At 44.8% G+C, this 27,485-nt stretch overlaps 1 protein-coding gene across 19 annotated transcripts in view; it reads right to left on the minus strand.

The window, feature by feature from the left end:
• ABLIM1 (actin binding LIM protein 1) overlaps positions 1-27,485 on the minus strand; it is a 1,283,500-nt gene that overhangs the window by 899,936 nt on the left and 356,079 nt on the right. For 16 of the 19 annotated variants that reach the window (XM_069611893.1, XM_069611883.1, XM_069611888.1 and 13 more), the window contains exon 1: positions 13,163-14,354. The exons of the other annotated variants lie outside the window; for them this stretch is intronic. In XM_069611893.1, coding sequence (XP_069467994.1) covers positions 13,163-13,400 — 238 coding nt within the window. In that variant the 5' untranslated portion in view covers positions 13,401-14,354. Of the gene's footprint in view, positions 1-13,162; positions 14,355-27,485 lie in introns of those variants that run through there. 19 annotated transcript variants of the gene reach the window in all.

Below are 27,485 nucleotides of genomic sequence, written 5' to 3' on the forward strand. Positions count from 1 at the left end.
GGACACATCAGCCTAAACTCTACAATGAATTTAAAACGAAACGAAAACACAGTTACACACTCTTTAGTTATGGAAGCACTGACGACATAAAAAATAGTCATCTCTCCTCCCTCTCAACCCGTCTCCCCTTCCACTCCTTACCCCTCCCTCCAGCCAGTGACACTGATTATTACCGTACTTAGAAAGTGCAGCTATCCGGCATTAAGTGCTATGTAAATGTCCAAATTCGTGTTATTGTATAGACTTATACGGCGTCCAGCCTTTCAACCTTTTCAAACGAAAGGGGCCTCGAGCCTCAGGGTGCCCCCAGCAACTGCTCACATGTTACCCGTCAGCAGCCTTATAATACGGTAATAGATTCCCTTCTACATTATTTTCGTTTTGGGACTTTAAAGGTGCGCTTTGCAGTGCTCACATTCCAAGTATCTTTTGCTGGAGCCCTTCAGGCCGTCACCTGCAAGTGATGGCTTGAAGGGCTGCAGAAAAGGAAGTTTGTAATGCAAGTGCCACAAAGTGCACATTTAAAGGAAATAAATACACCCAGGCGTTAATAGACACTGATTAACACGAGACGGCCAACCAGCAGGGAGCTGAAAAACTAAGGGCCTGATTCACAGAAGCATTTTACAATGATTAAATCCCATTGGAAAATGTTCTGTGAATCGGGCGCTAAATGTTCACTGAAAAGCTACAAATGCTTCTTAATGGAAATGCTCCATAATTGGAAATAAAAAACACCATCCAGCACCCACCCCGACAATAGCCAAGCTTACCTGTTTTAGTAAGCAGCAGCAGACAGCAAACACGACAGCCTCCCTCGACTCGAGCAGCAGCAGCACCTTCTCTTCTGCAGCTAGGCCTGAGCAATGGCTATTGGCGACTCCTTCCTCGTGGCACCACCACACTGGCACATAACACTGAGTCACCTGAAACAGAGGCGGATCTAACGGTCTCCTTTCTTCCTCCCTTCCAATCCTGGGCCAGTGTAGGGACGTCACGAGACGTGTCTACGTCACGGTCGTCTCTCAGGTACCACTACCTACACTGGCCCAGGATTGGAAGGGAAAAAGAAAGGAGACTGGACTCTGGAGTGACGTCCAAGACGTCCAACAGAAAGGGCCCTGAGCTGCAAAGGGCCCTCTGCTGCGTGAAAGGGGCGGGGCCTGGCAGAGGGGTCCGGTCGCCATTGGTCTGCCTGGCGACCGTTAGATCCGCCTCTGAAAGCAGAGCTACACAGGTTCGAATCCTGATCAAGCGCTGAGAAACCACTCGCTGGTATTAAGCACGTTATAAAAGAACAATAATTATAAAGAAGAATAACTTGCATCAGCACCCTGTTGGGGGGAGCTAGTCAATCAGGTAGCTAAGACTGTGGGCTGAATCGGGTGATCTCGGCCTGTGTTCTAAGCCTCCTAACAGCTGGCTCCCCTTGCCGCCATCTTCACCCCACCCTCTGTCCCTTTTTTCATTGTTTGGTTTTATCATTTCCTTCCCCCAGCAACCCTTCACTTACCTCATTTCAGCAGCGGTGAGTACCGCCACCGCAACCACTCCTTCCACTGAGCTTCCGACGGCCACATTGCAAAGGGAAGAGCACCTCTTCCCTTTCCATGGTGGCCATCTTTGAATGGTATTTTCCTTCTGCGAACGGGACGCTGTGAGGTGTCCCGTTCACGGAACAAAAACTCTTTTAATTAGCCCCCTCCCAGCCTTTGGGACGGGTGCTAATGGTGTTAAGCAGCCGCTCCAAGGGCTGGAACAGGTGGTAAAGTCCCGGTGCCCTGCAACTCGGGTTGCTGGGCAGTTACCACCCGTTCCAGCCCTTGGAATGGATGCTAAACACCACAAGAATGCACATTTCCTGTATTTCATACCCGCAGTAACAGTATTCAAGTATGACAGTATGACAAACTAGTAAGGGGTCTTCCAAGTCTTCCATGGAGACAACACTTATCAGGTGTAACCACTTTATTTTTTAACCATTCGTCATATCTTTTTTTGCAATAGTAGTACATTTCACCTGGCCGTGGCCAGTCATTTCCATAGCCCAGGTGCTCACATCTCTTCCGGGCAACTTTCCCAATCCTGACCAATTTTCTCCTGCATTTATTTATTATTTGGGATACTACACTATCAACGACTTTTCTAAACACACATTATTACCTACTGTGCATGCTCCTTTTCATTTACATTTTTTAAATCCTAAAAATGCTCACTTCCTTTATTCTCAGTTTTTTCCATCCCAATTTTCAAAGGCGTCCGTTCATACCTTCCCGCTCGTGTTCCCTCTTCTGCTCCTCCATGGCGCATTGAACCAGCCTGGGTGCGGCCCACGCTACCAAGACGACATGACATTAAAAAAACATGGGGCATGCTCACATCTGTGGGGGTATCACTTCCTGTTCCTGCATCTGGAGCTGGGGCATTTAACTAATGTGCCTGCTCTCAATACATTCCGCAATTATGGAGCGACTTAATTTTACACTTATCTACAGCATTTCTAATTGTATTGATATTTTTTGACAGCGGGCACTTTCCAGAGAAGATTTATTGCAGCTGGAGCTTCTCAGACAGTGCAGGCTGTACACACTACAGTGTACTGTGTTGGTCCAATGGAGTCCACATTACACATACCAGGAAGTGCTGGAGCGGGTGAGAGGACGGGAGGATGCAATTGGGACTTTGCACATTAATATTTAATAACACATGGTTGTTGATTTTGAGTCATAAGGATGAGAATGTGTTTCCTCACAATCACACCATTTTTTGGGGTAGGAGATATTTCAAAAGTTGGGATAAGTGACGATTCTTATCTTTTATCCTGAGGTATTTATATTCTTGCTCATTGCAAGCCTTGGGGTTTACTCTGTCGAGTTAAGCTGCCACCTTTGGGGAATATTAACAGTTTAAAGGGAAAGGTAGCATTTCAAATATATAGTGTATAAGAGGAGGGGATAGCCACCCACCCCCAAAACAAATAAAACAAAGGTGGAAACAAAAGGTCAAACCACATCATCCCTCCAGCGCATCCTGATTTTTACTGGAATTTCCCTTAAAAAATACATTCTGCCCTGAATAGTACTGTGTGGGTAACGATACCCCGCTATCAGAGAGCGCGGTGTACAACACCTTAAGATTAAAAACCTTTTAAAGCTATTCTGGGAACATACTGAACCCCCACCAGCACTAAGTGGCCACATCCATTTTCTTTGATATGTCACTTTCTGTTATGGCCGAAAACTTTACCCCACTGTATTGAAATCTTATATATTTAAGGAACGCATTGTGGCAATAGTAAGACAGACACAAGTGACCACAGTTCAAGGGTGTTTATTGAACCTTTGCAGAGGTGTGATAAACGGCCTCTCTTAACCTAAATCTAAAGATGGAAGCAAGCCACAACCATTAAATAATAAATAAGGCAGTCCTAGTGGTGTCTTGTCAAAATAAAAGGGTCTATACTAAAAAACCTATTGCCAAGCCTTACTACTAAGTTACAAATAGTGTGGGGGTGAAGTTCATGAAAAAGAAAGAAGTGTTCACAAAATGATAAGTGAGGATAGTCGTGCCGTTGGCCTCCCTTTCCCACGTTTTCACCACAGGACAAGGCGGCGTACTCTAGCAAAGCACACACTCTGGCTTCTGTGGCACGAGGATACTGTTACATTTTCCACAAGTCCAGGGCTTCAGTGTCCAGGCCTCTTTACCTCTAGCAAGTCACTTGACTCAAAGGGCCTGCTGTACAAAACAAATGTTCTTTTCCTTGCACTGGTATCCACATAAAGGGTGTTCACTCTGGATGCCCCTCTTCCGGGCTCTGATCCCTTTCACCAAAATATCATAGCATTCTTACTTGGGTGACTCACGGTTCACCCTGGATCCCCCTCAGCTGGGCTCAGATCCTTTTCCACATCAATTAGTCTCCCTCAGCCTGGCTCGTACCAATGCCGATGCACTTTGCACGATCGAAGATTTTCGAATGTACAGAGGGTTTATCTTGACCGTTGTATGACCACTATGATCTCAATTTTCCTTTCTTCACATAAAGCATCAGTTGAATACCTAACAGAGACGTTTGAATGAGCACCCACGTGGCGTCGGACCACTATGTATATGGTATCTTTGCTTTACCTTCCAAAAGTGTAATCAGTCTTGATAGCTTTCAATTATATGTGTGTCGCTCATCGCAAACACCTCTAACAAAGTACTCTTTATACAAAGTTGCTGCTTGCAACATTGGTTCGAAACACAAGCTGGTCTGATATCAGTCTCTCCGACTCACTGGCTGTGCTGTCCTCTCTGACGCCGCTTTGTTGTAGTAGCCAGGGTGGCAATCGCTCCTCCCCGCCTGGGTCATCGACACGGGAGAGCCTCGGGTACCTCCGACACACTGTAGAGGTTTGATCAGCCTTCGTTCCTGGTCTTTGATTTTTTACTTTCCAAGGTTCACGAAAGTAATGGTCTTAAGGACACTTTCCTTCTTGCGACCCTCTCTGGTCTCATCGTAGTTCTCCTTGTATTAAACTAGCATCTTGGAACTGCTGTCTCCTGGTGTTTTTTGCCTCGCTCAGAGTGTGCTTGTGTGCTCCCTCCGCCTTGTATCCATGTGGGGACGTGTCATGGAAGTCAGGTGTGTGTAATGATCCGTTATTGCCTGATCTTGCCTGACCATGGTGTCAGGTACATGGCTCTGGTGTTAGTCCATTGTTGCTCACGGTGGGCTGTCCGTGAGAAAGTGTCTGTATCGAGGAAGGGGGTTGATTTCCTAGGTATACTACATGGTAGGATGGGGAAAAGGTGTTATCAGGAAGGGGATACCATGTCTCACCCTTCAGTGTCCCACTTCCACTCCCCGAAAACCCCTCATCCAGCTGATCCTCCCGCACTGGTCGACCCCCAGGAACTGGATCCAAAAGCGATGGGTGTGTCCTGGCCACTTGATGATAGATCCCCGGGAACTAGCTGGTGAGACACCTTCAGGTTTGTCACATATACCATTTGCTACCCTGTCTCCCCTGCATCAAAATGACAGGCCCTCTCCTTTGCCCTACTGTTAGAACAATTGAATTCCAAGTTATTTTTGTTGTATTATTTACTTAACGCCTCGAATATACTCTTCTGTATCGATGAAAAATGTCAGTGACATCCACATATTGCAATAAAGAAATGCCATGTTACCCAGGGTGGGTTTGGGGGGTTCCCAGCAAATAATAGGGCCTGATTCACAGAGTGTTTATATTGGCAGAATCCCATTGGAAAATGCCATTTGGATCAGGCCCATAGTCTCCAGTATCATCGATATCGAGTGAAGAGGAAGCCGGGGCAGGATGCGTGGCTTCCTGGCACACCTAACTTCCCAACAGTCTCATAGACCGCCCTGAACTCCCTTTTTACTCCGCTTCTCCCCCGAACACTTGTTCACTTGTAGAGCGCCTCAGACACATGAACAGCCCATTGGGGGGGTTTCTTCGACAGATGTGTGCATAAAACAGATGCATGCTGGCAATTTTCATTTCTCAAAATACATGTATGAAACTCAAACTCAAACCACTGCAAAAAAGCCGAGCATTCCATGGGGAGTTTTATTATGATGGGTTGGTGGCAGAGAACCCTAAGGCAAGTTGACCCAAAAAATGGTATCCCACAGTACTTATGATTTACTCACCATAAAAATGTGAAATCAAAAAGACTGAGTAAGGGAAACTTTTCTGGGCGTTGTGGGGTGTGAGTAATTTTATTACCCATACTTTCGCGTTTTGATTTCTCGCAATAAAGTATGGAACACTTTGGAGCCGATATGGCCAAGGGGCTAAATTGGGATCGTTAAACCTGGGTTTTAATTCTGGTTTCGGTACTTGACCAGACAAACAAATATGTGATTCTGGTCAAATCATTAAGGGTCTGATTTACAAAAGTGTTTTTCAATAGAAAAACCTCATTGAAAAACACTTTGCAAATCAGGCCCTAAGTCTTCATGTACCTCAAACATATTTATTAACCAAATGCAAGGTGCACTGGGCCAGTTGCATGATCCCTTCCCTACGCGTTGCCCGCCCTGATCAACAGAACCCCACACCAGATAGTGTTCTAGTTGTAGCTATGAGGAATTGACATCTTGCAAGGGTGTAGAAGCCCTGGCTTTTTTATTGTTATTAATTAATAAAATGAAGCGAGAAATTCCATCTCTGAATCAGATTGCTTGCTCCCAAACTCCATTCCAAAAGCATAGAGTAGACCTGGGACCTGCTGGATCAGTATCCTGATCTGCAGCGGCTGCTCTCCAGTGGCACAGAGCCTGTCCAGAGGACAGAGCTGCTCACCTGACAGCTGCAGTGACAGCCAGGACCCTGCAGCGCAAGGATGGCATTTAAGACCCCTGGACCACAACCCTACCATTATGAGTTTCTCTCCTGGTGGCAGCTAAATCTTTAAATATAAGCCATACCTGAGTTATGGTATTGTGGATGTAAACTTTCATGATTATTACAGGCACAACAGTCTAATATCACACATGTGTCATTCCTATGAGCCCAGCTGGAATAGGGCTATGTGTATCCTCCCCAGGCAAAGCTGTCTCTGCTACTGCTAGCAATACTGTAACCATGGGGGATGGCCTTTCTTTGTTTCTTTTGTGGGGGCAGGTAACACCCTCCACAGAAGACAGCTACTCCACAGGAAGCTGGCTTGGGAACAGGAATCAAGGAGTACACCCATTCACATAGGAATAGCCTCACACCTGGGTGCTGGAATTCTACAGGGCTTTGAGTCTACTGAGAAGAGAAGGAGAAGGGGTAACTGTAGACAGAGGTAGCTCTTGACAATTGGAGGAAGGTTCCACCATCTTGTTTCTCTCTGCATCTATCTTTCTTCCTGTCCCCACACTACCTTTAGCACATAGCACTTTGGATGTAATGTTAGATGGCAAAGTCCACTGCTTCGAATAGCAGGGCTTGGGCCTCTAGGGCAGGCCAACTTTAGGCCAATCACCTGAAGACCTTTGCCTTTAAGAGATGGGGTCTCCCACCACTTTTGAGATTCGCTTTGAAGCAAACCCCAAAAAGAAACATTTAATTGAACCTGTGTTGGGAGAGTTCACTTCCCAGAGATCTGCTCTGGTGAAGTGGAGACTGAGAGTCTAAGGCAGAGGTGAGCTCTGTTTCTGTCTCATGCCCGTGGCACATTGGGGGGAACCTGCTACTACTTCAAGACCTGCATCTGTGCCAGTCACACTGCTGGCAGGACCTCAACTCGGTGAATGACCCCTGGGGCTGTGTACCAGCTTCCCTTGCTGGAAGCCTGAGAACAAGGACTGAACTTGTCCCAGAGGCCCCAGAGGGGGTCTCCCAGCATCCGGAATGCCAAGCGAGCCCAGATCTCAGTGTTTCCTCGCACCAAACCAGATAAACTGGGTTCACCACATCCCAAACCAACAGGACATCCGTATCTGCCTTTGGCACTCACCAAGCTCTTTGAGCTGGAACTGCATGTTCAAACCTGTTCACCTCTGGACCATGCTAACTGATCACAGCATTGCCTCAGCTCCAACTACAAGCTCTTTGTTGCATCTCCCGCCTTCGTGCCGCCGCACGCCCCACCAGCATCTTCGCTGCCGATCGTCATCGACACTCGAACTGACCATGATGGATTCTTAAGCCTGATCATCAGACGCTGCATCAAACCACTCAGACCAAACCTGTGCATCCAGTTGCCAGCAGCTTTGCCATCTACTCGGCCGCCGAACCAACCCTGGTGGCTCTCACGATCCACAGCTCCTCAAGCACTTCATGAAACTGATCCCGCCGAGCAGTGCATCTAGTCACCAGCCTCTTTGAACTGTCCATTGAGCTGACTCTGGTGGCCCTCATGATCCGCTTGTCCCCAAGCCTCGCCTTTGAACTGCAACGTGCTTTGTTTTTTTATAGTGCCACCTACTTAGAAGTTGAGATGGTGGGGAATATTTATTGCTTGGGGTACTTAGAAAGTGCAGGATTGATTAATATATGCCTTACTTATGCCATGAAGTACTTATGTACCTCTGGAGTAAATGTCCCATGCAATCAAAACTCAACATTTGGAAGTATTTAAAATACTTTGGGCCCATTACAAATTTGGTGGTACTCTAAATCTTTGGGCAGTGGTTGTTTTACTGCCTCTTATTTACGTTCATGGAATGACCACCAATTTCATTGCAATGGAGAATTCCAAGAGTGGAGGTGAAGTGGAGGAGTCAGCTCCAGCATAGACCTGCAAGGGACTCCTCCACCTTACGTCCAAAAATGACAGCAGCGGCTGGTTCAACTATTTAAATGGAGGGGCGTAAATATTATCCCACAAATATGCGCGAGAGCGACTGAGCATAGCGAGCGAACCTGAACCGACAAACAGGAGTGTTGCTAGGTCTGGAAAAGATCCGGGTCTACAGTAATGTCGGGACTGTTAGGACTCGGGGCTAGCTAGCCTTCTGGTTGTTGACCCTGAGATTCTATCCGGGGCTACAACCAAAAGTCCCGGGGCTATACCCCTCTGACCCCCCATAGCAAGGCCTCTGCCAACAAGGCAGGGTCCAGGGGTTTCTCCCTCGAGAACCTTTTTTGTATAATGGGTTAAAATGGTGCAATAAACAGCATAATACAGCACCGTTTCTGTGAAAAACTGGTTAAAGAGACAGACAGTTTGCAATCAGTTTGGCGGTAATTTGGGTGAGAATCACAAATGACCGCCATACTCATAATTAGGCCCATGAGCCTCATTACGAGTTTGATGGTAATTTTGTCGAAATTACTGAGAAACTCATCTACTGTTACCATCACTTGGTCCCGTGGATTTACCGCCGGGTGACGAGTGGCACACCATGGGGATTTCTTCAGATTTACCGAGCGCTCTAATTCCGGCACGGTAAATCAGAGCATGTTGGGTGGTAAACCTTCCACTTTAGCTCTTAAATCAAAACACATTGGTGTGGAAAAGTGGTGTTAAAGCAGCAGTAGTGAAAGTACTAACGTTTCACTGCCATTTTACCAGCACCTTCGCCCTAATCATGAGCCCCAATATGACGTAGCTCACCCTGCCACAGAGTGTTACAGCCAACATGACGTAGCTCACCCTGCCACATAGTGTTACAGCCAATATGACGTAGCTCACCCTGCCACAGAGTGTTAGTGTTACAGCCAACATGACGTAGCTCACCCTGCCACAGAGTGTTAGTGTTACAGCCAATATGACATAGCTCACCCTGCCACAGAGTGTTAGTGTTACAGCCAATATGACGTAGCTCGCCCTGCCACTGTGTGTTACAGCCAATATGACGTAGCTCACCCTGCCACAGAGTGTTACAGCCAACATGACGTAGCTCACCCTGCCACATAGTTTTACAGCCAATATGACGTAGCTCACCCTGCCACAGAGTGTTAGTGTTACAGCCAACATGACGTAGCTCACCCTGCCACAGAGTGTTAGTGTTACAGCCAATATGACGTAGCTCACCCTGCCACAGAGTGTTAGTGTTACAGCCAATATGACGTAGCTCACCCTGCCACATAGTGTTACAGCCAATATGACGTAGCTCACCCTGTCAAAGAGTGTAAGTGTTAGAGCCAATATTACGTAGCTCACCCTGTCACAGAGTGTTACAGCCAATATGACGTAGCTCACCCTGCCACAAACTGTTAGTGTTACAGCCAATATGAAGTAGCTCACCCTGCCACAGAGTGTTACAGCCAATATGACATAGCTCATCCTGCTACAGAGTGTTACAGACAATATGGCATAGCTCACCCTGCCACAGAGTGTTACAGCCAATATGATGTAGCTCACCCTGCCACAGAGTGTTGCAGCCAATATGACGTAGCTCACCCTGCCACAGAGCGTTACAGTCTATATGACGTAGCTCACCTTGCCACAGAGTGTTAGTGTTACAGCCAATATGACGTAGCTCACCCTGCCACAGAGTGTTTCAGCCAATATGACGTAGCTCACCCTGCCACAAACTGTTAGTGTTACAGCCAATATGAAGTAGCTCACCCTGCCACAGAGTGTTACAGCCAATATGACGTAGCTCACCCTGCCACAGAGCGTTACAGTCTATATGACGTAGCTCACCCTGCCACAGAGTGTTAGTGTTACAGCCAATATGACGTACCTCACCCTGCCACAGAGTGTTAGTGTTACAGCCAATATGACGTAGCTCAACCTGCCAGAGAGTGTTACAGCCAATATGATTTAGCTCACCCTGCCACAGAGTGTTAGTGTTCCAGCGAATATGATGTAGCTCACCCTGCCACAGAGTGTTACAGCCAATATGACGTAGCTCACCCTGCCACTGTGTGTTACAGCCAATATGACGTAGCTCACCCTGCCACAGAGTGTTAGAGCCAATATGACGTAGCTCACCCTGCCACAGAGTGTTACAGCCAATATGACGTAACTCACCCTGCCAGAGAGTGTTACAGCCAATATTATTTAGCTCTCCCTGCCACAGAGTGTTAGTGTTCCAGCGAATATGACGTAGCTAACCCTGCCACAGAGAGTTACAGCTAATATGACGTAGCTCACCCTGCCACTGTGTGTTACAGCCAATATGACGTAGCTCACCCTGCCGCAGAGTGTTAGAGCCAATATGACGTAGCTCACCCTGCCACAGAGTGTTACAGCCAATATGACGTAGCTCATCCTGCCACAGAGTGTTAGAGCCAATATGACGTAGCTCACCCTGCCACAGAGTGTTAGAGCCAATATGACGTAGCTCACCCTGCCACAGAGTGTTACAACCAGGGAGGTCATTCAAAATTCCCCAAAGTATCAATCCGAACTCTTTTAGAGTCCAGATCACATCTGTAGCTCTCTTTGCAAAAATGGCCAGTTCTGTGTGTTAAGTTTGTTAAAATCCCACTTTTCAGAGAACTGGAAATCCATTAAAGCGAGTCGCACAACCCAGCTGCCACATATTGCCCATTATGGCACAGGCGTTTGGATGCGTGTTTTACCAAGGCCATGAAACATAGTTAAGAAATCTGGTTAGACTCTAGCATCAAATATATTGACAGTAACCTACATTTAGTTTACTATCAATACATACAGTAACTATATTTATCCGTCACCCAGCACAGTTTTGCAGGCCTAGTTTCAGTACCAGGGCACCCTACCTGGCACCTACTGTGCCAGCAGCAGGGAAATCACTAAACCCACTCTAGTGCCTAGAAGCAACAACCATTCCATAGACAAACTCGATCTTACTACTTGCAGGCTCCCTTTCCATGCAACCATACATTTCCTCCTCTCCATTATGTCTTCCTATAGTTTAAAAAAAAATAATGTCGTGATTTTATCAAGAATAGCAGATGCTTATAACATAACAACACGTAAATTAACCTAAGCAGTTGACAACTGGAAAAGCGAATAGCCTTAGAAGATGTGCGGCTGATGACCCCAGCCCTACAGGCCTACAGACGGCTGCAGCATCCAGGGCGCCCTCCCAAGCCCCAATGTGGCAGTACACCCCTGACTAATAGGGTACACATTCGTTCTCTAGATTTAGCACTTGCGAGTTTGAATAAGTGCACTTCACACCAATGTGATTACAAGTATGTCATGGAGCTCCAGGGATCTGAGTCACAGGGAAGTCAGCAGTAGTAATTCTAAGTTACTCCTACAGAGATACTATTCAATAGCAGTAACTTACTCCTGATTTACACTTCTCCAGTTACTCCTGATAACGTCTAAGTGAATCACCCAGTCTATTTCAAGAGTAAGTCAAAATCAGGTCAGTGTTACTAAGGGCAGCTTCTTTGTGACTCAGAACCACCATGTTTCCATTACTAGTTCTCTCTTAAACTCCTAATGCATTCTGGAAGCTGTAGTCTTAGCACACATTCATCAAACGAATTGGTCTAGATTATCATATTACAATTAAGGCGACTGTTTTCTGTTTTTACTGATTTTTAGAAATAAATACAGACAGAAATCACCTTGTTTCCATTCAGTGTTTATCTGTAAAACATGGGGGGAAACCTCCCAAAATGCATGTCTTTTGATTGCATCTTTAAGTTGTCAATCATGCATTGTACCGTATGTCAAATGATGTGCAAAATAACATGCAAGACGCTGGAAAAGCAGTTCATTTCCTTTCTAATCTGTTTACATTACTGCAGATTTGTTGCCAACGCCAGCTGCAAGAGCAGGAGGAGCCGTGTGTGTTTTAAGGTGAAAGACCTTGACTCAGAGGCGTTGCTAGCGGTGGGGGGGGATGAAGGGGCTATAGCTTGGGTCATTTCATTGTAGCCCCGGATAGAAGCTCAGGGGATAGAACCAAAAGGCTAGCTAGCCTGAGTCCCGATAGTCCTTACATTAGCATAGCCCCAGATCTTTTCGAGACCTAACAACACACCTGCCTTGACTTATACAAGAAACCAATAGTCCATTTACAAGCATACAAGTGCAAAAAACAAGACTTCTCTGCCTACGCCCCAAGACTATGCAACCTCCTCCCCGTCAGCATCATACTCGCCCCCACGCTCCTACAATTCAGAAAAGAACTCCAGACCCACCTCTTCAAGGAATCTCTCTGTCTCAACACCTAGGCCATCACGTCGCCCCTCCCGCCACCTGACTCGCTAGATGCTGTCTGCTCCTCTCCCCCCTGCCACCCTGTACAGCTGTACCCCTTCCTCTGTGCCCCTCTGCATCCTCCTCCCTTCCCCTGCTGTATATCTGTTCTGTTGTTACCTCTGTAAAGAGAAAGAGTTCTGTTATGCATCTGGACTGTTGTATACCTCTGTAAAGCACTCCATTGCTTCTCAAAGCTAAGTCCATGCTCAATAAATACTGTAATAATAATAATAATAATAATAATAATAATAATAATAATAATAATAATAATCCAAGTGCTGATGTGCTTTCCATGTAAATCAATGAAGAAAAAGATTAGTTACACCTTTTTTAAATATAACAAATAAGAAATGGGAATAAATATCAATAAAATGACCCAAAAATAAATATGGATAAATATAGATAGAAATGGTGAAAAAATAAATACCATAAAACTGGGAGCCTTTATTAAAAACCTTACTTATGGCTTAAAAAATAAAAGAGGAGCACCCCAATAATCCAGGGTTTCGGGACATGGTGGCACCGTGATAGTCCTATGGGAATTGCATGGCACACTTACCCATCTCATCCACGGCCCCCTCGCACAGGTAGTAGTCGGCGGGGTTGAGGTAAGGCATCTGCCGCAGCATGGACCGCTTGGGGATGAGGTAGAGGACCTCAGAGATTGCGCCATCCTCGATGATGGACATGCGCTTCACGGAGCCCGGATGCCTCTTGGCCTTCCCGGAATACACCACCTTGCTGCGTCCGGAGCCGCAGAGCCGGCCCAGGAAGCTGAGGCCTGGGAATGATGTCATGGCCCCACTACTCTGGGGTTCCCGGGCAAACTGGTCCAACGTTCGAGGAAACCTTTGGATTCTCTCAAGAAAACTCTTTCTTGTTTATTGCATTCTGCCCCTATTCCAGGTTCCACTGGTAGTCAAGAGAGCATCAAAACTTGCCCCTCCAGATCCCAGAACCATTTCTAACTCTTAATCTTGTGAATATTGTAGCGGTTTCCACAAACTCTCCAACGAAGGACTCTCTGCTATCACAGCATGTGGTATTGCACGTGGGTCCCTGTCCCCGACAATGGGAGGTCCAGCGATACACGTCACAAACTCAAGAGCCGAACCCTTCCTCCGAAATGATTGGCAATGGTTCCACTTAGCAACATTCTCCCAGGCAACGATTCCACTCAGCAACAGTCTTCCAGTGGGGGGTCCCCAAGTCTATCAGGAAAGGTAGGGGTCTCCCTCCCCTGAGAGAAGAGGCTAACCACTGGTCGGCCTCATCAGCAATTCTGGTCATGGGTTCTCCGGCCCCTACATGCCGGAAACTCTGCACCTTGCCCATAACCAAGAGGTTGGCCAATGGGTTGCCTCAACAACAGCTGCTCCTGTAAAGGGCTTCCAGGTACCTTCTCGGCAAAAAGTGTAGAGGCCCGCCCACGAACAAGACACTGTCCAATAATTGGCGTAGTTTGTTCTGGCAAATGAAGAGGCTCGGCCACAGTCAAGCCATTGGCCAATAAGTGGCCTCCTCTGCAACTCCTATAAGGGGCTTCCCATCCACTGCCTGTACCAAACTCGGGAACTACACATCCCATCCACCACAAGCCCACCGAAGAATGTCTGCTCAGCAATAGGTCCTATGCCATGAAGGGGCTCCCAGACCAATTGTGGAGGCTCTGGACGCGACACGCGCACTGCCAGCTCCCAGGTCCCACAGTGGCAGCAATCCCAACAGCTTCTCCTCCGGCCTCCGAGTCCCAGTCCACTCTAAAGGCGATTAAACTAGATATATTTGTGGCGATTATCTTCCTGGGGATTACGCAGAGGCCTGGTGTCAGGTGACCAGGAACGTCAGCCATCGCAATCCAGCACTAATCACACTGGCCATGAGGATCCTCCAGGGCAAGCCTCAGGCTCCGCGCATGCGCAGTAGGCACCGCAATTACGAAAATGTCGGATTAATAACATCGGCTACGAAAAGTGTGTATCCGAGGGACACGAAGACACAAGGGGATTAGTCTGTCCAAAATCTTAGTTTGGCGGTAAACCTATCACTGTAGAGCATTTTTAATAAGACCCCGTGCTTCAGCCTGTGAAACTGCGCATCGGTCAGGATAATCCAGCATATATGGATTAATAAATTAAATTAGTATAGCGCAGCACCCACAAACTTAATCTCGGGGTATCTAAACGCTGGAATAACAGATGATACTCGGGTCCATCTCAATGGCACTTATTCTAGAGGCGCCGGCTTTTATTCCACGCACTTCTCTGCAGCCAGAGAGTTAGCACACTGAGCTGATTTACGAGCAATTTAGAATGGCAAGAACCACACTTTATGTTTATTTATAAGGGGTGAGAAGAGCTGCATTGTACATGCTATCAATGTATAGCTCAGTGGCTGGAGGACCTGCTTTAGAAATGTACATGTAATCTACAGATTTCAGGGTCTGAGTCCCAGCCCTGGCTGAGGCCGACTAACCGAATACCACTGAGAGGGGCAAAGTAACAGCCAATTATCACGTGGCAAGCGATAAATCAGGTTGCCGTGTTAGCCATGAAAACTGTCAATGTCAGTGCTGGAAGTGGAGACAAATTTACTGGGGGAACTACCTCCGCCACCCTCCCCGCTTACCCCCCATTGCACGCAAGGGACGATGGGGCACATTATCAGTGGCGTGGCCTGAAATGAGGGGCAGAGCTAGTTGTCGAATAATGTGGGGGCCCGGAATGTAGGATGCTGGCTGCTTTACATAAAAACAAAGTGCATTTTGGGAATATAAGAATGAATAGTCACCATGACATTAAAATGCGCACAAAGCATGAGACATATATACAGCTTTTGGCCTCCAAAATCCACAAGGAAACGTAATCCGGAAAGACAATTATTGAGGGTGCACAACTAATCCTTCCTTGGTCATTATATGCTTTCAACCTAGAGTCAGTAAAATAAGCTCTGTGAAAAAATCCACCCACCCCAAAAACCACCCACCTGCAATTGGCTGAGATGTCCTGTGTGTTATTTGTAATCCTAGATTGTGAATATTTGTATTTTTCAGTACAAATAATGACCTGCAGTACCAGTGGCACAACTGGGCCCAAACCTCCAGCGGCAGAGGGTGTAACGCGCAATGGGGAGGGGCTTACATCAGAGACTTTGTGTGGGCTGGGCAGATAAATGTACTTCTATCGTGGTCCATTCCCGTTGTTCCAAAGAATGTTTTTGGGAACTAATATGAAATTAGGGACATATGGTGGATTTTAAAGCCCATTGGACCAGTGGCATTGCCCAAAAACATGATGTTTTGAATATGGTACTTCTGTGGTTGTATTGTGGTGCGTGGTTGTGTTTCTCAGTTGCTAGTTGCTAGTTCGTGGCGCACATCTGGCTGCATTGTACCGTAATCCCATGTAAGACTGAGTGGCGCGACAGTTGGAGATTCTTTGAGGTGTCCATGGGCCGTCAGAGGGAGGTCCAAGGAAACTGACCGGATACTGAGGTCACTGAATTTGAGGCATGGCATAGTGCCACCGGACACAGCATCCCCTAGCCTAACAACACAGCTAAACACACAACTCCAGCAGCTAAACAACATAGGTTGCATAATGGACTGTAAAACATAGAGAAAATCAGACTTAGGTTGTTTGTTGTCAGATATTGAGTAGAACCGCATACGTGGGGGTCCGGTTAAGTGCAAAGTTGATTTAGAACTGCGGCATAGGCAGCAGAGAATTAATTACTACCTGTATTGGTCTCCTTGAAAGATGCAGTTGTGCAGGCTGTGTAATGAGGATGTGTGCCGGAACTGTAAGAGTGATGTGGGCCCCACTTCGATATGTTGTGGTTGTGTAGGGAAAATTCAGCTTTTCTGGGATGATGTTTTCCAGAGAATAGATTTGCTCTTGGGTCTTTCCCTACTCAGGCATCCATTTCTTGGTTTGTTGGGTTTATTTCCTTCAGATGTTGTATTGACTAGTGGTAAACTGTTCTGGAGATATAGAGCACTCATTCTTGCTATGAGACATGTTTTGAAATTCTAGAAAAGTGGTACTGCCCCCCTGTGTTGATGATTGGCTAGATAATTTGTCTCTACTGTCTAGGAGGGAGAAAGTGTCCTTCAACGCTAAAGATCAACATCATAGGTATGAGTTGATCTGGGGGGTGTTCAATGACCTTTATGCTTAGTTGCCCTCAATCACACTCTAAGGTTGTGTGCATCCTGTGCTCGGCTGCCCCAGTATGTAGATGTTTACTCATTCCCGTCTCATTTTTTTCATTTGTTTCATCTCCACTTTTTCTGCTTGTTTATTCACCTTCTGACCCTCTTTCGTTTTAGTTATTTTCCTTCATAAATTGGATTGTTCAGATATATTCATATAACTATTATACTTTGTGTTCGATTTATTGTATTTTGATTATTTGTGTAACTGTTAAAAGAATAAATTAAATGTATTTTAAAAAAACAAAGAGAAATGCCTACACTACATTTTCCAAACACCACACTAACACCCCACAGATACAGCAACACAACTCTCCACACTCCTTGAGCACCTCTCTGACAGACACCACAGTCAACTTAACAATTTACTTCAACATCCTGGAGCAACAATTAACCACTGCGCTAGACAAGTCACAAAATTACTAAAAAATTACCAAAAAAGTACACACTACAGAAAACCTTATATTTTAAGGTCTGTGCACATCAATGCAGCAACAAGCATCCATGCCATGCCCTGTGTTAGTATTGGGTTTAGCATGGCATTGGTTGATGAATGGGTGAGTAAATTCTCAAACAACACCCACAGGCTGTGCCCCTCTTTACGTTCCATCTACCTCTAAGCTGTTATAAGGCACCACACGTATCTGGGAACCATCAAATAAGGGGTGGTGTCCTACAAAATGTAAAACACTGATTAAACGACCTACTCAACTTTTATAACCTTATGAAGTTAGAAATACATCAAGACAAATTCTGTGGACACATCAAACGCTGGTGCTAATTTGTCCAGAATCCTACAATTTTAGTAGAATGGGTCAACTTTAGGATATTTTAGGAGCAGCTGAACGCGTGGGATATCATGCGCGTGATTGTTTTGCCCCAGGAGAGTTTGACTACGGCCCATTGACAGCCTGAATAATAAAGAATTCATTCACTTGTCCATCATTTTACACACCCAGGATTAAAGATTCATCGCCCATCTTACTGTGTCCGGCAATAAAAGATCCATCATCCCATCGTTTCTGCTCCATCATAAATGACTCATCATCTTTCGGAGTCATTGCACTATCTGGTCTACACATATCTGTGATGTCCATGCACCGAAAGCAAGCGCTGTCACATCAATGGGCACAGCTCAGTAAGGCAAAAAAGCCACTCACTCCAAGACTTGGCATCCTCAGTCAATGCTAGTATTTAAGTTATTAGCTGCAGAGCCGGGGGACCTAAGGAGCCGACTCACAAAAAAGAGGTTACCGGGAATAATCGCTGGCTACCTCTTTTGCCTGCAGGAGAACGCAAGGAGAAGGTCAGCATTAATACTGGGAACTTCTTTCTAATTCAAACACTCTCTCTCCAAGAGTAAGTCAGGAGTAAGTCTGGATTCCTACCAGTAAATTCTTTGTTAATCAGTACCAATGTGGTAGTATGTCAACAAACTTATCTCCCTGTTTTTCTTTTTTTTTATTAAAATGCTTTGTTTGATTTGACAAACTTTTCATTTATATTTACATAATTTTTACAAACGAATTTACAAAGTTATATTCGTATTGTTCTTCTAAGGTTCTTTAGTAATCTCAAACCAAGATTTAATCACAGTGAATATGAGATGCTGATTTTTGCCTTTAAAAAGTTCAGCCCATCTTTCCTCGGTTGTTGACTGTTTTCCAGAGATTTTGAAGAAGTCTCTATATAATTCTCATTTTGCTTTCAAAGCTGGACAGACCATATAGATGAAATAGAGTTTCTTTTCTGGTTTGATCTTTGCAAAATCGACAAACCGAGGAACTGGTGTCTGTTTTGTCTATCAAAGATAGGTAGTCTCGGGTGGGTAATATATTAAATCGAAAATGCAAAAAAAGATCACGGGTGTTACAACACGGAAATTGTTGCAAGTATTATTGTAACTCGTTGAGTGCTCTTACTTCAGTTTCAGCATTGAGATGACGTTTATAATGTTTCTGTTCTTTTACAGTTCTTATCCAGTCATTCGTTTGAACTTTCCGTTTTGCATACTGAGGTCTGTTAAGCAACATTTCCTCCGTGATATCTTCCTTTCTCATTTTGGATTTGATCTCATTAGACCATTTCAAAAGAGTTGATGTCTGGAATGTTTCTTTTTTTTCTTTTAAGATTTCCAATGCTGGTATTTTTTCCTCAGAAATTATTTTTCTAAAGAGATCCATTTGTTTCCGAAATACTATGAATTGAATAGATTGTAGAGCTAACTCAAATCGTATTCTAGAGATAGGAAATGCTTTAGGCAATGCAAGGGTTTTCCTCCAAAATATTGCTTCATAATAAGGCCATCTCATAAGTTGTTGATTAATAAGTGATTCGCTCGCATATGTCAAGATTGGAATTACTTTGTGTTTATACAGCAGAATTGTGGCTTTTGCTGAATATGTCCCGTATTTTAAGTGAAAGAAGCGTCCTTGTCTTGCCAGCGATCTCGCTTTCCCCTCAATATGTTCTTTCCATTCTTTTTCATTCGCTGACGGATTGATTAGAGCACCTAGATATTTTATTGTTTTGGTTGTCATGACCACTTTATTTTCTAGTTGAATCTTTATATTACATTGGGTCTTATTTTTTTGAGTAATGAGTTTCATTAATCTGGTTTTGTCGATATTAATTTGTAAATTATTCTCTGTCATGTAAACTTGAGCTTTGTTCACTGTTTGTTGAAGTCCTTTCAAGGTTTTATCTAAGATAATAATGTCATCAGCATAGATTAATGTTTGAATGGTTTCACTATTGAGCTTTGGTGGATTTGCCATGTTATTTTGAATTTTATCTCCAAAGTCATAGGTAAACAGATTGTAGAGGCACGCAGCTAAGGGGCACCATGTTTTAGCCCATTCCAGGTAGGAATGGATTATGTCACTCTTCCGTCCTTCGTAAGTCGGACGCATATAGAGGTGTTCGAATATAGTTGTTTTATTGGGTTTAGAATGTTGGAAGGGCATCCCCAAGATCTTAGCTTAGACCATAGTAATTGCCTATTGATTGAGTCAAAAGCAGTCCTGAAATCTATAAAGATTGCATATACTTGATATGATGTTGCCATTGTTTCATGTTTTAACATATTCATCAGCAAGAGGTTGACATTAGTGCCTATTCTATTTACAAAGCCTGTTTGTCTTTTAGCTTTTTTGTCGCAATCTATTGCCCATGTATTCAGTTTTTTTTGGAGGTTACCGGCAAATAATTTTCCCAAAGGATCTAATAAGGCTATCGGTCTATAATTAGCAGGATATTTGTCGATCTCCTGCCTTATAGATAGGAATCAGAACAGCTGTTGTCCAAGTATGAGGTATCTCTTTTGTCTTTTCTATTAATCGTAAAAGGAAAATAAAGAATTTAGCCCAATCTTCTGGCGCCGCTTTTAGATTACTGTTTGCTAGGCCATCAGGGCCCGGTGCTCGCGAAGAATTGAGTGACCTGATGGTACTAATGACATCTTCTATGTCCCAATTGAGACCCCATGAATCAGCATCTTTTTCTATGTCATTTGTGTATGGTTGTACCGTCTTTTTATATAGAGTGGAAAAGTGATTAACCCATCTATCTGCTTCAACTTCTTGAATCATATTCTGTGATTTAGATGAGACATTCAACAAAGACCATAGTTGTCGCATATTTTTTTGATTGAGTGCTTTTAAAATTGCTTCTGCATCATTTTGCTTTATAGAAGCTTTGATTGATTTTATTGCATTGGAATACTTGTGTTTTTCCTTTTTTATTTCAATTTCAAAGTCTAATTCCCTCTTTTTCCTTAGTTTTCGCAAACATTTATAATGTTGCTTTTTTATTTGAATTTCCATGTTAAAGTGATGGGAATGAGTTTGCTTTTGTATCTGCTTTGGTCCCACTTGTTGATATTTTTCTAAGATCCATCCATAATTCAATTTCTGTTTGTCTTGAATTGGCGCTTCTTCAAAAGTTGAGACTAATTCGGATATTTGATGTTGCTTTATTCAGAGTCTATTCAGCCCGTTGGTAAGTTCAAGTTCTGGTAGAGTTAGTCGTCGATCATTTACTGCATGTGTGGCCCATTCAATCTGTATCAAATGGTGGTCACTGTCCGGCTGTATCAAATTACCAGTCGAAGTTTTGACTTTTCGAATCCCTTCTGATATAAAAATATAATCGATAATTGAATTGGACTTTTCTGGTGACCACTTTGGTAGTGGTTTACCTTTGCTATTTACTGGCTGATCACTTAAAAAGATGTTTAGAAGATTTACTTCTTTAGTCCATTTTTTAGCTCTACTTGACATCTCTCTAGGGTCTAAATTATCACCTTCTTTATTGAAGAGATGAAAATTGAAGTCTCCTACTGTAATAAATTCAATTCCACTATAGGAGATGGCCAAGTTGTAGATTTCTTCGCATATCGAATCTATGAATCTTGTCTCGGACATTGCGTTTGGATTCCAATATATGTTAAAAATGGATATAAGATTAACAGCCGTGGACAAAGACACTTTGATATTATTATCTGTTGACATTCTGATAGTTAGGTATTGTGCCCAAGGGTGTATGTTCTTACTTGAAATTATTCTCCACGCCGGCAATCTATCTCCCTGTACTTTGGGTCAGCCATCGGTCAAAAGTGAGAGCACTTGCAAAAGGACTGACCCTTGTTTAAAGGGTTGTACAAAAGGTATCCACTGATTTCATTGCCGAATGTTCACAACACAGATTTTTTAGTACAGAAAATTGATTGCCAAGAAATGTTCCTGAAACATATAATTAAAAAAAGCTACAGATAGTAAGTTTGGGACAGGGGATAATGTTTTTTTAGGTGTGAGGGTGGGGATGGGAGTTTATGGAGCGTTGCCTGGAGGGTTCCCCCTCCGATTTTGCTGCTGCTCTGAATTTTCAAAAACAATGACAATTCAATATTCAGGGATGAAAATGTATAATACTGAATAAATGGAACCGTCTACACATTTCAGCTGCCTCTCACTGCAGCTTGATGCCTGGGGGTGTTTTGGTGCTTTTGATTGCATACAGTGGAAGACTCGTCACTGGGTGTGTCTTGGTGCTTTTGATTGCATACAGTGGAAGAGTCATGTCTGGGTGTGTTTTGGTGCTTTCGATTACTTACAGTGGAAGAGTCATGTCTGGGTGTGTTTTGATGTACTTGATTGCATACAGTGGAAGACTGATGTCTGGGTGTGTTTTGGTGCTTTTGATTGCATACCGTGGGAGACTGATGTCTGGGTGTGTTTTGGTGCTTTTGATTGCATACAGTGGAAGACTGATGTCTGGGTGTGTCTTGGTGCTTTTGATTGCATACAGTGGAAGGCTAATGTCTGGCTTTGTTTTGGTGCTTTTGATTGAATACAGTGGAAGACTGATGTCTGGGTGTGTCTTGGTGCTTTTAATTGCATACAGCGGAAGGCTAATGTCTGGCTGTGTTTTGGTGCTTTTGATTGCATACAGTGGAAGACTGATGTCTGGGTGTGTTTTGGTGCTTTTCATTGCATACCGTGGAAGACAGATGTCTGGGCATGTTTTGGTGCTTTCGATTTCATACAGTGGAGGACTGACCCCTGTGTGTGTTTTGGTGCATGTGATTGCATATAGTGGAAGACTGATGCCTGGGAGTGCTTTGGTGCATGTGAATGCATACAGTGGAAGACTGATGCCTGGGTGTGTTCTGGTGCTTTTGATTGCAAACAATGGAAGACTGATGCCTGGGTGTGTTTTGGTACCTTTGATTGCATACGGTCGAAGACTGATGTCTGGGTGTGTTTTGGTGCTTTTGATTGTATACAGTGGAAGACTGATGTCTGGGTGTGTTTTGGTGCTTTTGATTGCATACGGCCGAAGACGGATGTCTGGGTGTGTTTTGGTGCTTTTGATTGCATACAGTGGAAGACTCGTATCTGGGTATGCTTTGATGTATTTGATTGCATACAGTGGGAAGACTAATGTCTGGGTGTGTTATGGTGCTTTTGATTGCATACATTGGAAGACTCGTGAATGGGTGTGTTTTGGTGCTTTTGATTGCATACAATCGAGGACTGATGCCTGGGTGTGTTTTGGTGCATGTGAATGCATACTGTGGAAGACTGATGTCTGGGTGTGTTCTGGTGCATTTGATTGCATCTAGTGGAGGACTGATGCCTGGGTGTGTTTTGGTGCATGTGAATGCATACAGTGGAAGACTGATGTCTGGGTGTGGGTTGGTGCTGTTAATTGCAAACAATGGAAGACTGATGTCTGGGTGTGTTCTGGTGCATTTGATTGCATCTAGTGGAGGACTGATGCCTGGGTGTGTTTTGGTACCTTTGATTGCATACAGTCGAAGACTGATGTCTGGGTGTGTTTTGGTGCTTTTCATTGCATACAGTGGAAGACTGATGGCTGGGTGTGATTTGGTGCTTTTCGTTGCATACCGTGGAAGACTGATGGCTGGGTGTGTTTTGGTGCTTTTCAGTGCATACCGTGGAAGACTGATGGCTGGGTGTGTTTTGGTGCTTTTCGTTGCATACAGTGGAAGACTGATGCCTGGGTGTGTGCTGGTGCATTTGATTGCATACAGTGGAAGACTCATGTCTGGATGTGTTTCGGTGCTTTTGATTGTATACAGTGTAAGATTCTTGTATGGGTGTGTTCTGGTGCTTTTGACTGCATACAATGGAAGACTGATGTCTGGGTGTGTGCTGGTGCATTTGATTGCATACAGTGCAAGACTCGTGTCTGGGTGTGCTTTGCTGCTTTTGATTGCATACAGTGGAATACTCGTCACTGGGTGTGTTTTGGTGCTTTTGATTACATATAGTGGAAGATTGATGTCTGGGTGTGTTTTGGTGCTTTTGATTGCATGCAGTGGAAGACTTGTGTCTGGGTGTTTTTTGGTGCTTTTGATTGCATACAGTGGAAGACTTGTGTCTGGGTGTGTTCTGGTGCTTTTATTCGCATACAGAGAAGACTGATGTCTGGGTGTGTTAAGGTGCTTTTGATTGCATACAGTGGAATGCTGATGTATGGGTGTGTTTTAGTGCTTTTGATTGCATACAGTGTAAGATTCGTGCCTGGGTGTGTTCTGGTGTTTTTGATTGCATACAGGGAAGACTGATGTCTGGGTGTGTTAAGGTGCTTTTGATTGCATACAGTGGAAGACTGATGTCTGGGTGTGCATTGGTGTTTTTCATTGCATACAGTGGAAGACTGATGTCTGGGTGTGTTCTAGTGCTTTTGATTGCATACAGTGGAAGACTGATGTCTGGGTGTATTCTGGTGCTTTTGATTGCATATAGTGGAATGCGGATGTCTGGGTGTGTTTTGGTGCATATGATTGCATACCGTGGAAGACTCATGTCTGGGTGTGTTCTGGTGCTTTTGATTACATACCGTGGAAGACTCATGTCTGGGTGTGTTTTGGTGCTTTTGATTACATACTGTGAAAGACTGATGTCAGGGTGTGTTTTGGTGCTTTTGATTGCATACAGTGGAATTCTGATGTCTGGGTGTGTTCTTGTGCTTTTGAGTGCATGCCGTGGAAGACTGATGTCTGGGCGTGTTCTGGTGCTTTTCATTGCATACCGTTGAAGACTTATATCTGGGTGTGTTCTGGTGCTTTTGATTACATACGTGGATGACTGATGTCTGTGTGTGTTTTGGTCGTTTTGATTGCATACAGTGGAAGACTGATGTCTGGGTGTGTTTTGATGCTTTTGATTGCATACAGTGCAAGACTCGTGTCTGGGTGTGCTTTGGTGCTTTTGATTGCATAGTGTGGAAGACTGATGTCTGGGAGTGTTTTGGTGTTTTTGATTGCATACAGTGGAAGACTGATGTCTGAGTGTGTTCTGGTGCTTTTGATTGCATACAGTGGAAGACTCATGGCTGCCAGCTGTGGGGTTCCCTTCCGGTACAGTCTTTGCAATGTGAGGTGGGGTTTGGGGGGTATTTAGGTCCTTCGCTCATACCTCCAAATGACGCTATAGTTACCACTGATGGCAACTGGCGAATCACCAGCTAACTATGAGTTCTGGTTATTTTCCATTCTGAAGACCCATAGGACTTCATTGGAGACTGGAGAAATTACATCTGGTGGAAATACTGCAGAAGGTAAATGCTCCATTTGAGGGAGGTAATACCCCCATGCATATGCTGGTGGTATTACCCCCTACTAAAGAGGACTGAGAATACAGGATCGTTCTGAAACCACCTGTTTTTCCAGTTACCTCCAAGAATGTAATGAGGCCCCACAAGTTACGGGGCGCCAGGGACTTGGGTTAAGCACGTGCTGTGTGCGCCTGACTCGTGGGTGGCATGCATCAAGATTCCATTGTGTGAACCTCGTGGAGTGCTTCATGTCGGGTCGCTTGTAAGGAGGCTGTTTGTGTTTGCTGCCTCTGCCAGGGGAAGAGACCCGCTGATGGAGGGTTTTGGGTAAAGGTTGTCCTTTTAACTCCCCCCCTCCTACTTTTGCGTGTGCCTTTGATGCGTGTGCAAGCCTGGGGCCTTCTTGTATTTTGGGGCTCGCCCCGGGGTGTATCTGTTACTCTGCCTAGCGCTTGGGTCGCTGCTGTGTAGTCTTTTGAGACACTTCGCTTGCAGGGCAGGTGGGCTGGGAAAGTGTCAGGACGTGTTTGGCTTGTCCGTGGCCCTGATCAGTGTATTGGAGCTATTAGTCACAGATGGGAGCCCCTCACCACCCCGAAAAGTGATTCAGCAATGATCGCACACTGCTGGCTTTCCCCAAAACCCACCCAGCCCTAGAGGGTTTCAGAAATTAGCTCATTCTAATAAGTCTTTTCCCCTTGCCATCTAAACTAGACCCACCTGTCCCGAGTGGTGAGCCTGCCCATAGCCATTTTTAAACCAAAAACATTTTTTTTCAGTCCCTCACAACACCCCACAATATTTTATAGTCCATTGCATTATGGGACTTGTAGTCCTGGAGTTATTATGGGGATAGCCAGGTTTGCAAGTTACAGAATGCAAAGAAACCCCCAGAACAGGACAATCCTCTCCTGAATAGCATGGCCCCTGTGGGCATGGATGCAGTGAGCAGGTTTACTTTGCCTACTTGGCTCACCCTCAGTAGCTGTGTGAGAACCCCTGGTGGTGGGTGAGCGGGTTGGTTGGTTTTAAGTTCCATTATTAAACAACTAGGTAGGCGGAGGGCATACACAATGAACCAAACCGATGTGTTTCATTATTTTTTAAAGGTTATTTGGGGTATATGCAAGGCATGGCATTGTCCCCCTGGCAGCGTAGAAGGCTACATAGCAGAACCGCGATGGATACCTTCCAAAGCTGTGTGGGTTGCAGAAGCATGCTCGGGAAATGGGGGTGGCACTGGAAGGGAGGGGGTGTTTAGGTAGGCTTCGGGGATACAATCATTTAGTAAAGGACGCCATAGTAAAGAAAAGAGGGAAAATGAAGGTGTTGTTGAAAGTATTCATTTAAAAAAAATTATTTGATGATGTTTAATAGTAGGAGCCTGCACCCATTGCCTTGCCAGATATATTGGACTGCATTTCCCATCAACTCTAGCCAGCATAGTCAATAGTGAAGGATTATGGGAGTCCTAGTCCAACGCATCTGGAGACAGAAAAGGGTTACTCCTTTTGTATGAATTTTACTTGTAATTTGTCAATGGATATTTTAATGTACTATTAATCAGCAAGTCTGGATGCGGTCTGTTGAACTCAATTATGTTGTGTTATATGTTGGAGACCTGTCTTTGCACACTCCAACCACGACGGGGGTCTTTGCCGCAATGCACTTCGGTAAAGCACGGGGAGAGGTGTGCCTGTTTATTTTGGGAGGTGGGTGGATGGCGGTCGTTTAGATGTGGGGCGGGGTGAAGGAGGGACAGTTCGAAAGCAGAAGCAGAGGAAGCAGGCCCTTGGCGGGAGACACAGGTCAGTGTGGATTGAAGGCTAGGGGGTGGTTGGGTGTAGTGTATGATGGGGGCAGAGGATAAAGGGTGTTGTAACCTCCCCTTTGTGGGTGCTAGAGACAGGGGGTGAAGGGATGAAGGTGGGACCCCCCCACACAGGGATGCAATCAACAATGAAGAGCTGTTAAGTTCCCTCTGCCTGAAGACCAGCCCCTCCAATCAGAATGTAGCGCCCAAAATTGTGAATGATGGGTCATTAGTAACTTAATGCTTTAGTGCATATATTCTGATGGGAGGGGAGGTGCAGTGGGGTTTGGTAGTTGGTGTGCACAAAAGCTTCTTTGGTGGTGTGCTTGTGACGTCACACATGCTCTTTCATAGGCGGCCACCTACTATTGTCTGTGGCCCCCCTACTTTTGTCTTTGGCCCCCTCTGTGCTCCCCTACATTTGATTCCTGGCGATGGAACTGAACAGGTGAGCTATCTTTTCAGATGAGCTTTCTCTGACAGTGAGTACCCGTCAGCTAACGAGTCGTTCACATGTAGTTTACTACAGACCAGCAAACATCGATTGCATTTGAAAGCACAGAGTTGCCCTCTAAAGGGATTTTTTACTAAACTGTTATATTATGTTACTTGGCATTTCAATAGCACCTTATATATCATTGGGATGACCTCAAAGCGCTGGTAGGTTGCACACCCTCGGGAACTGCAGTTCAGGTCACTAGAGAGAAATAGTGTCGTATGGTGCGTGGGTGCACCAGACATGTGTGCAGCTGGTGTAGTTGTCAGAAGAAA

This window comes from Ambystoma mexicanum, chromosome 8 (assembly GCF_040938575.1).
Source record: "Ambystoma mexicanum isolate Mex_15411 chromosome 8, UKY_AmexF1_1, whole genome shotgun sequence".
NCBI classification, from domain to species: domain Eukaryota; kingdom Metazoa; phylum Chordata; class Amphibia; order Caudata; family Ambystomatidae; genus Ambystoma; species Ambystoma mexicanum.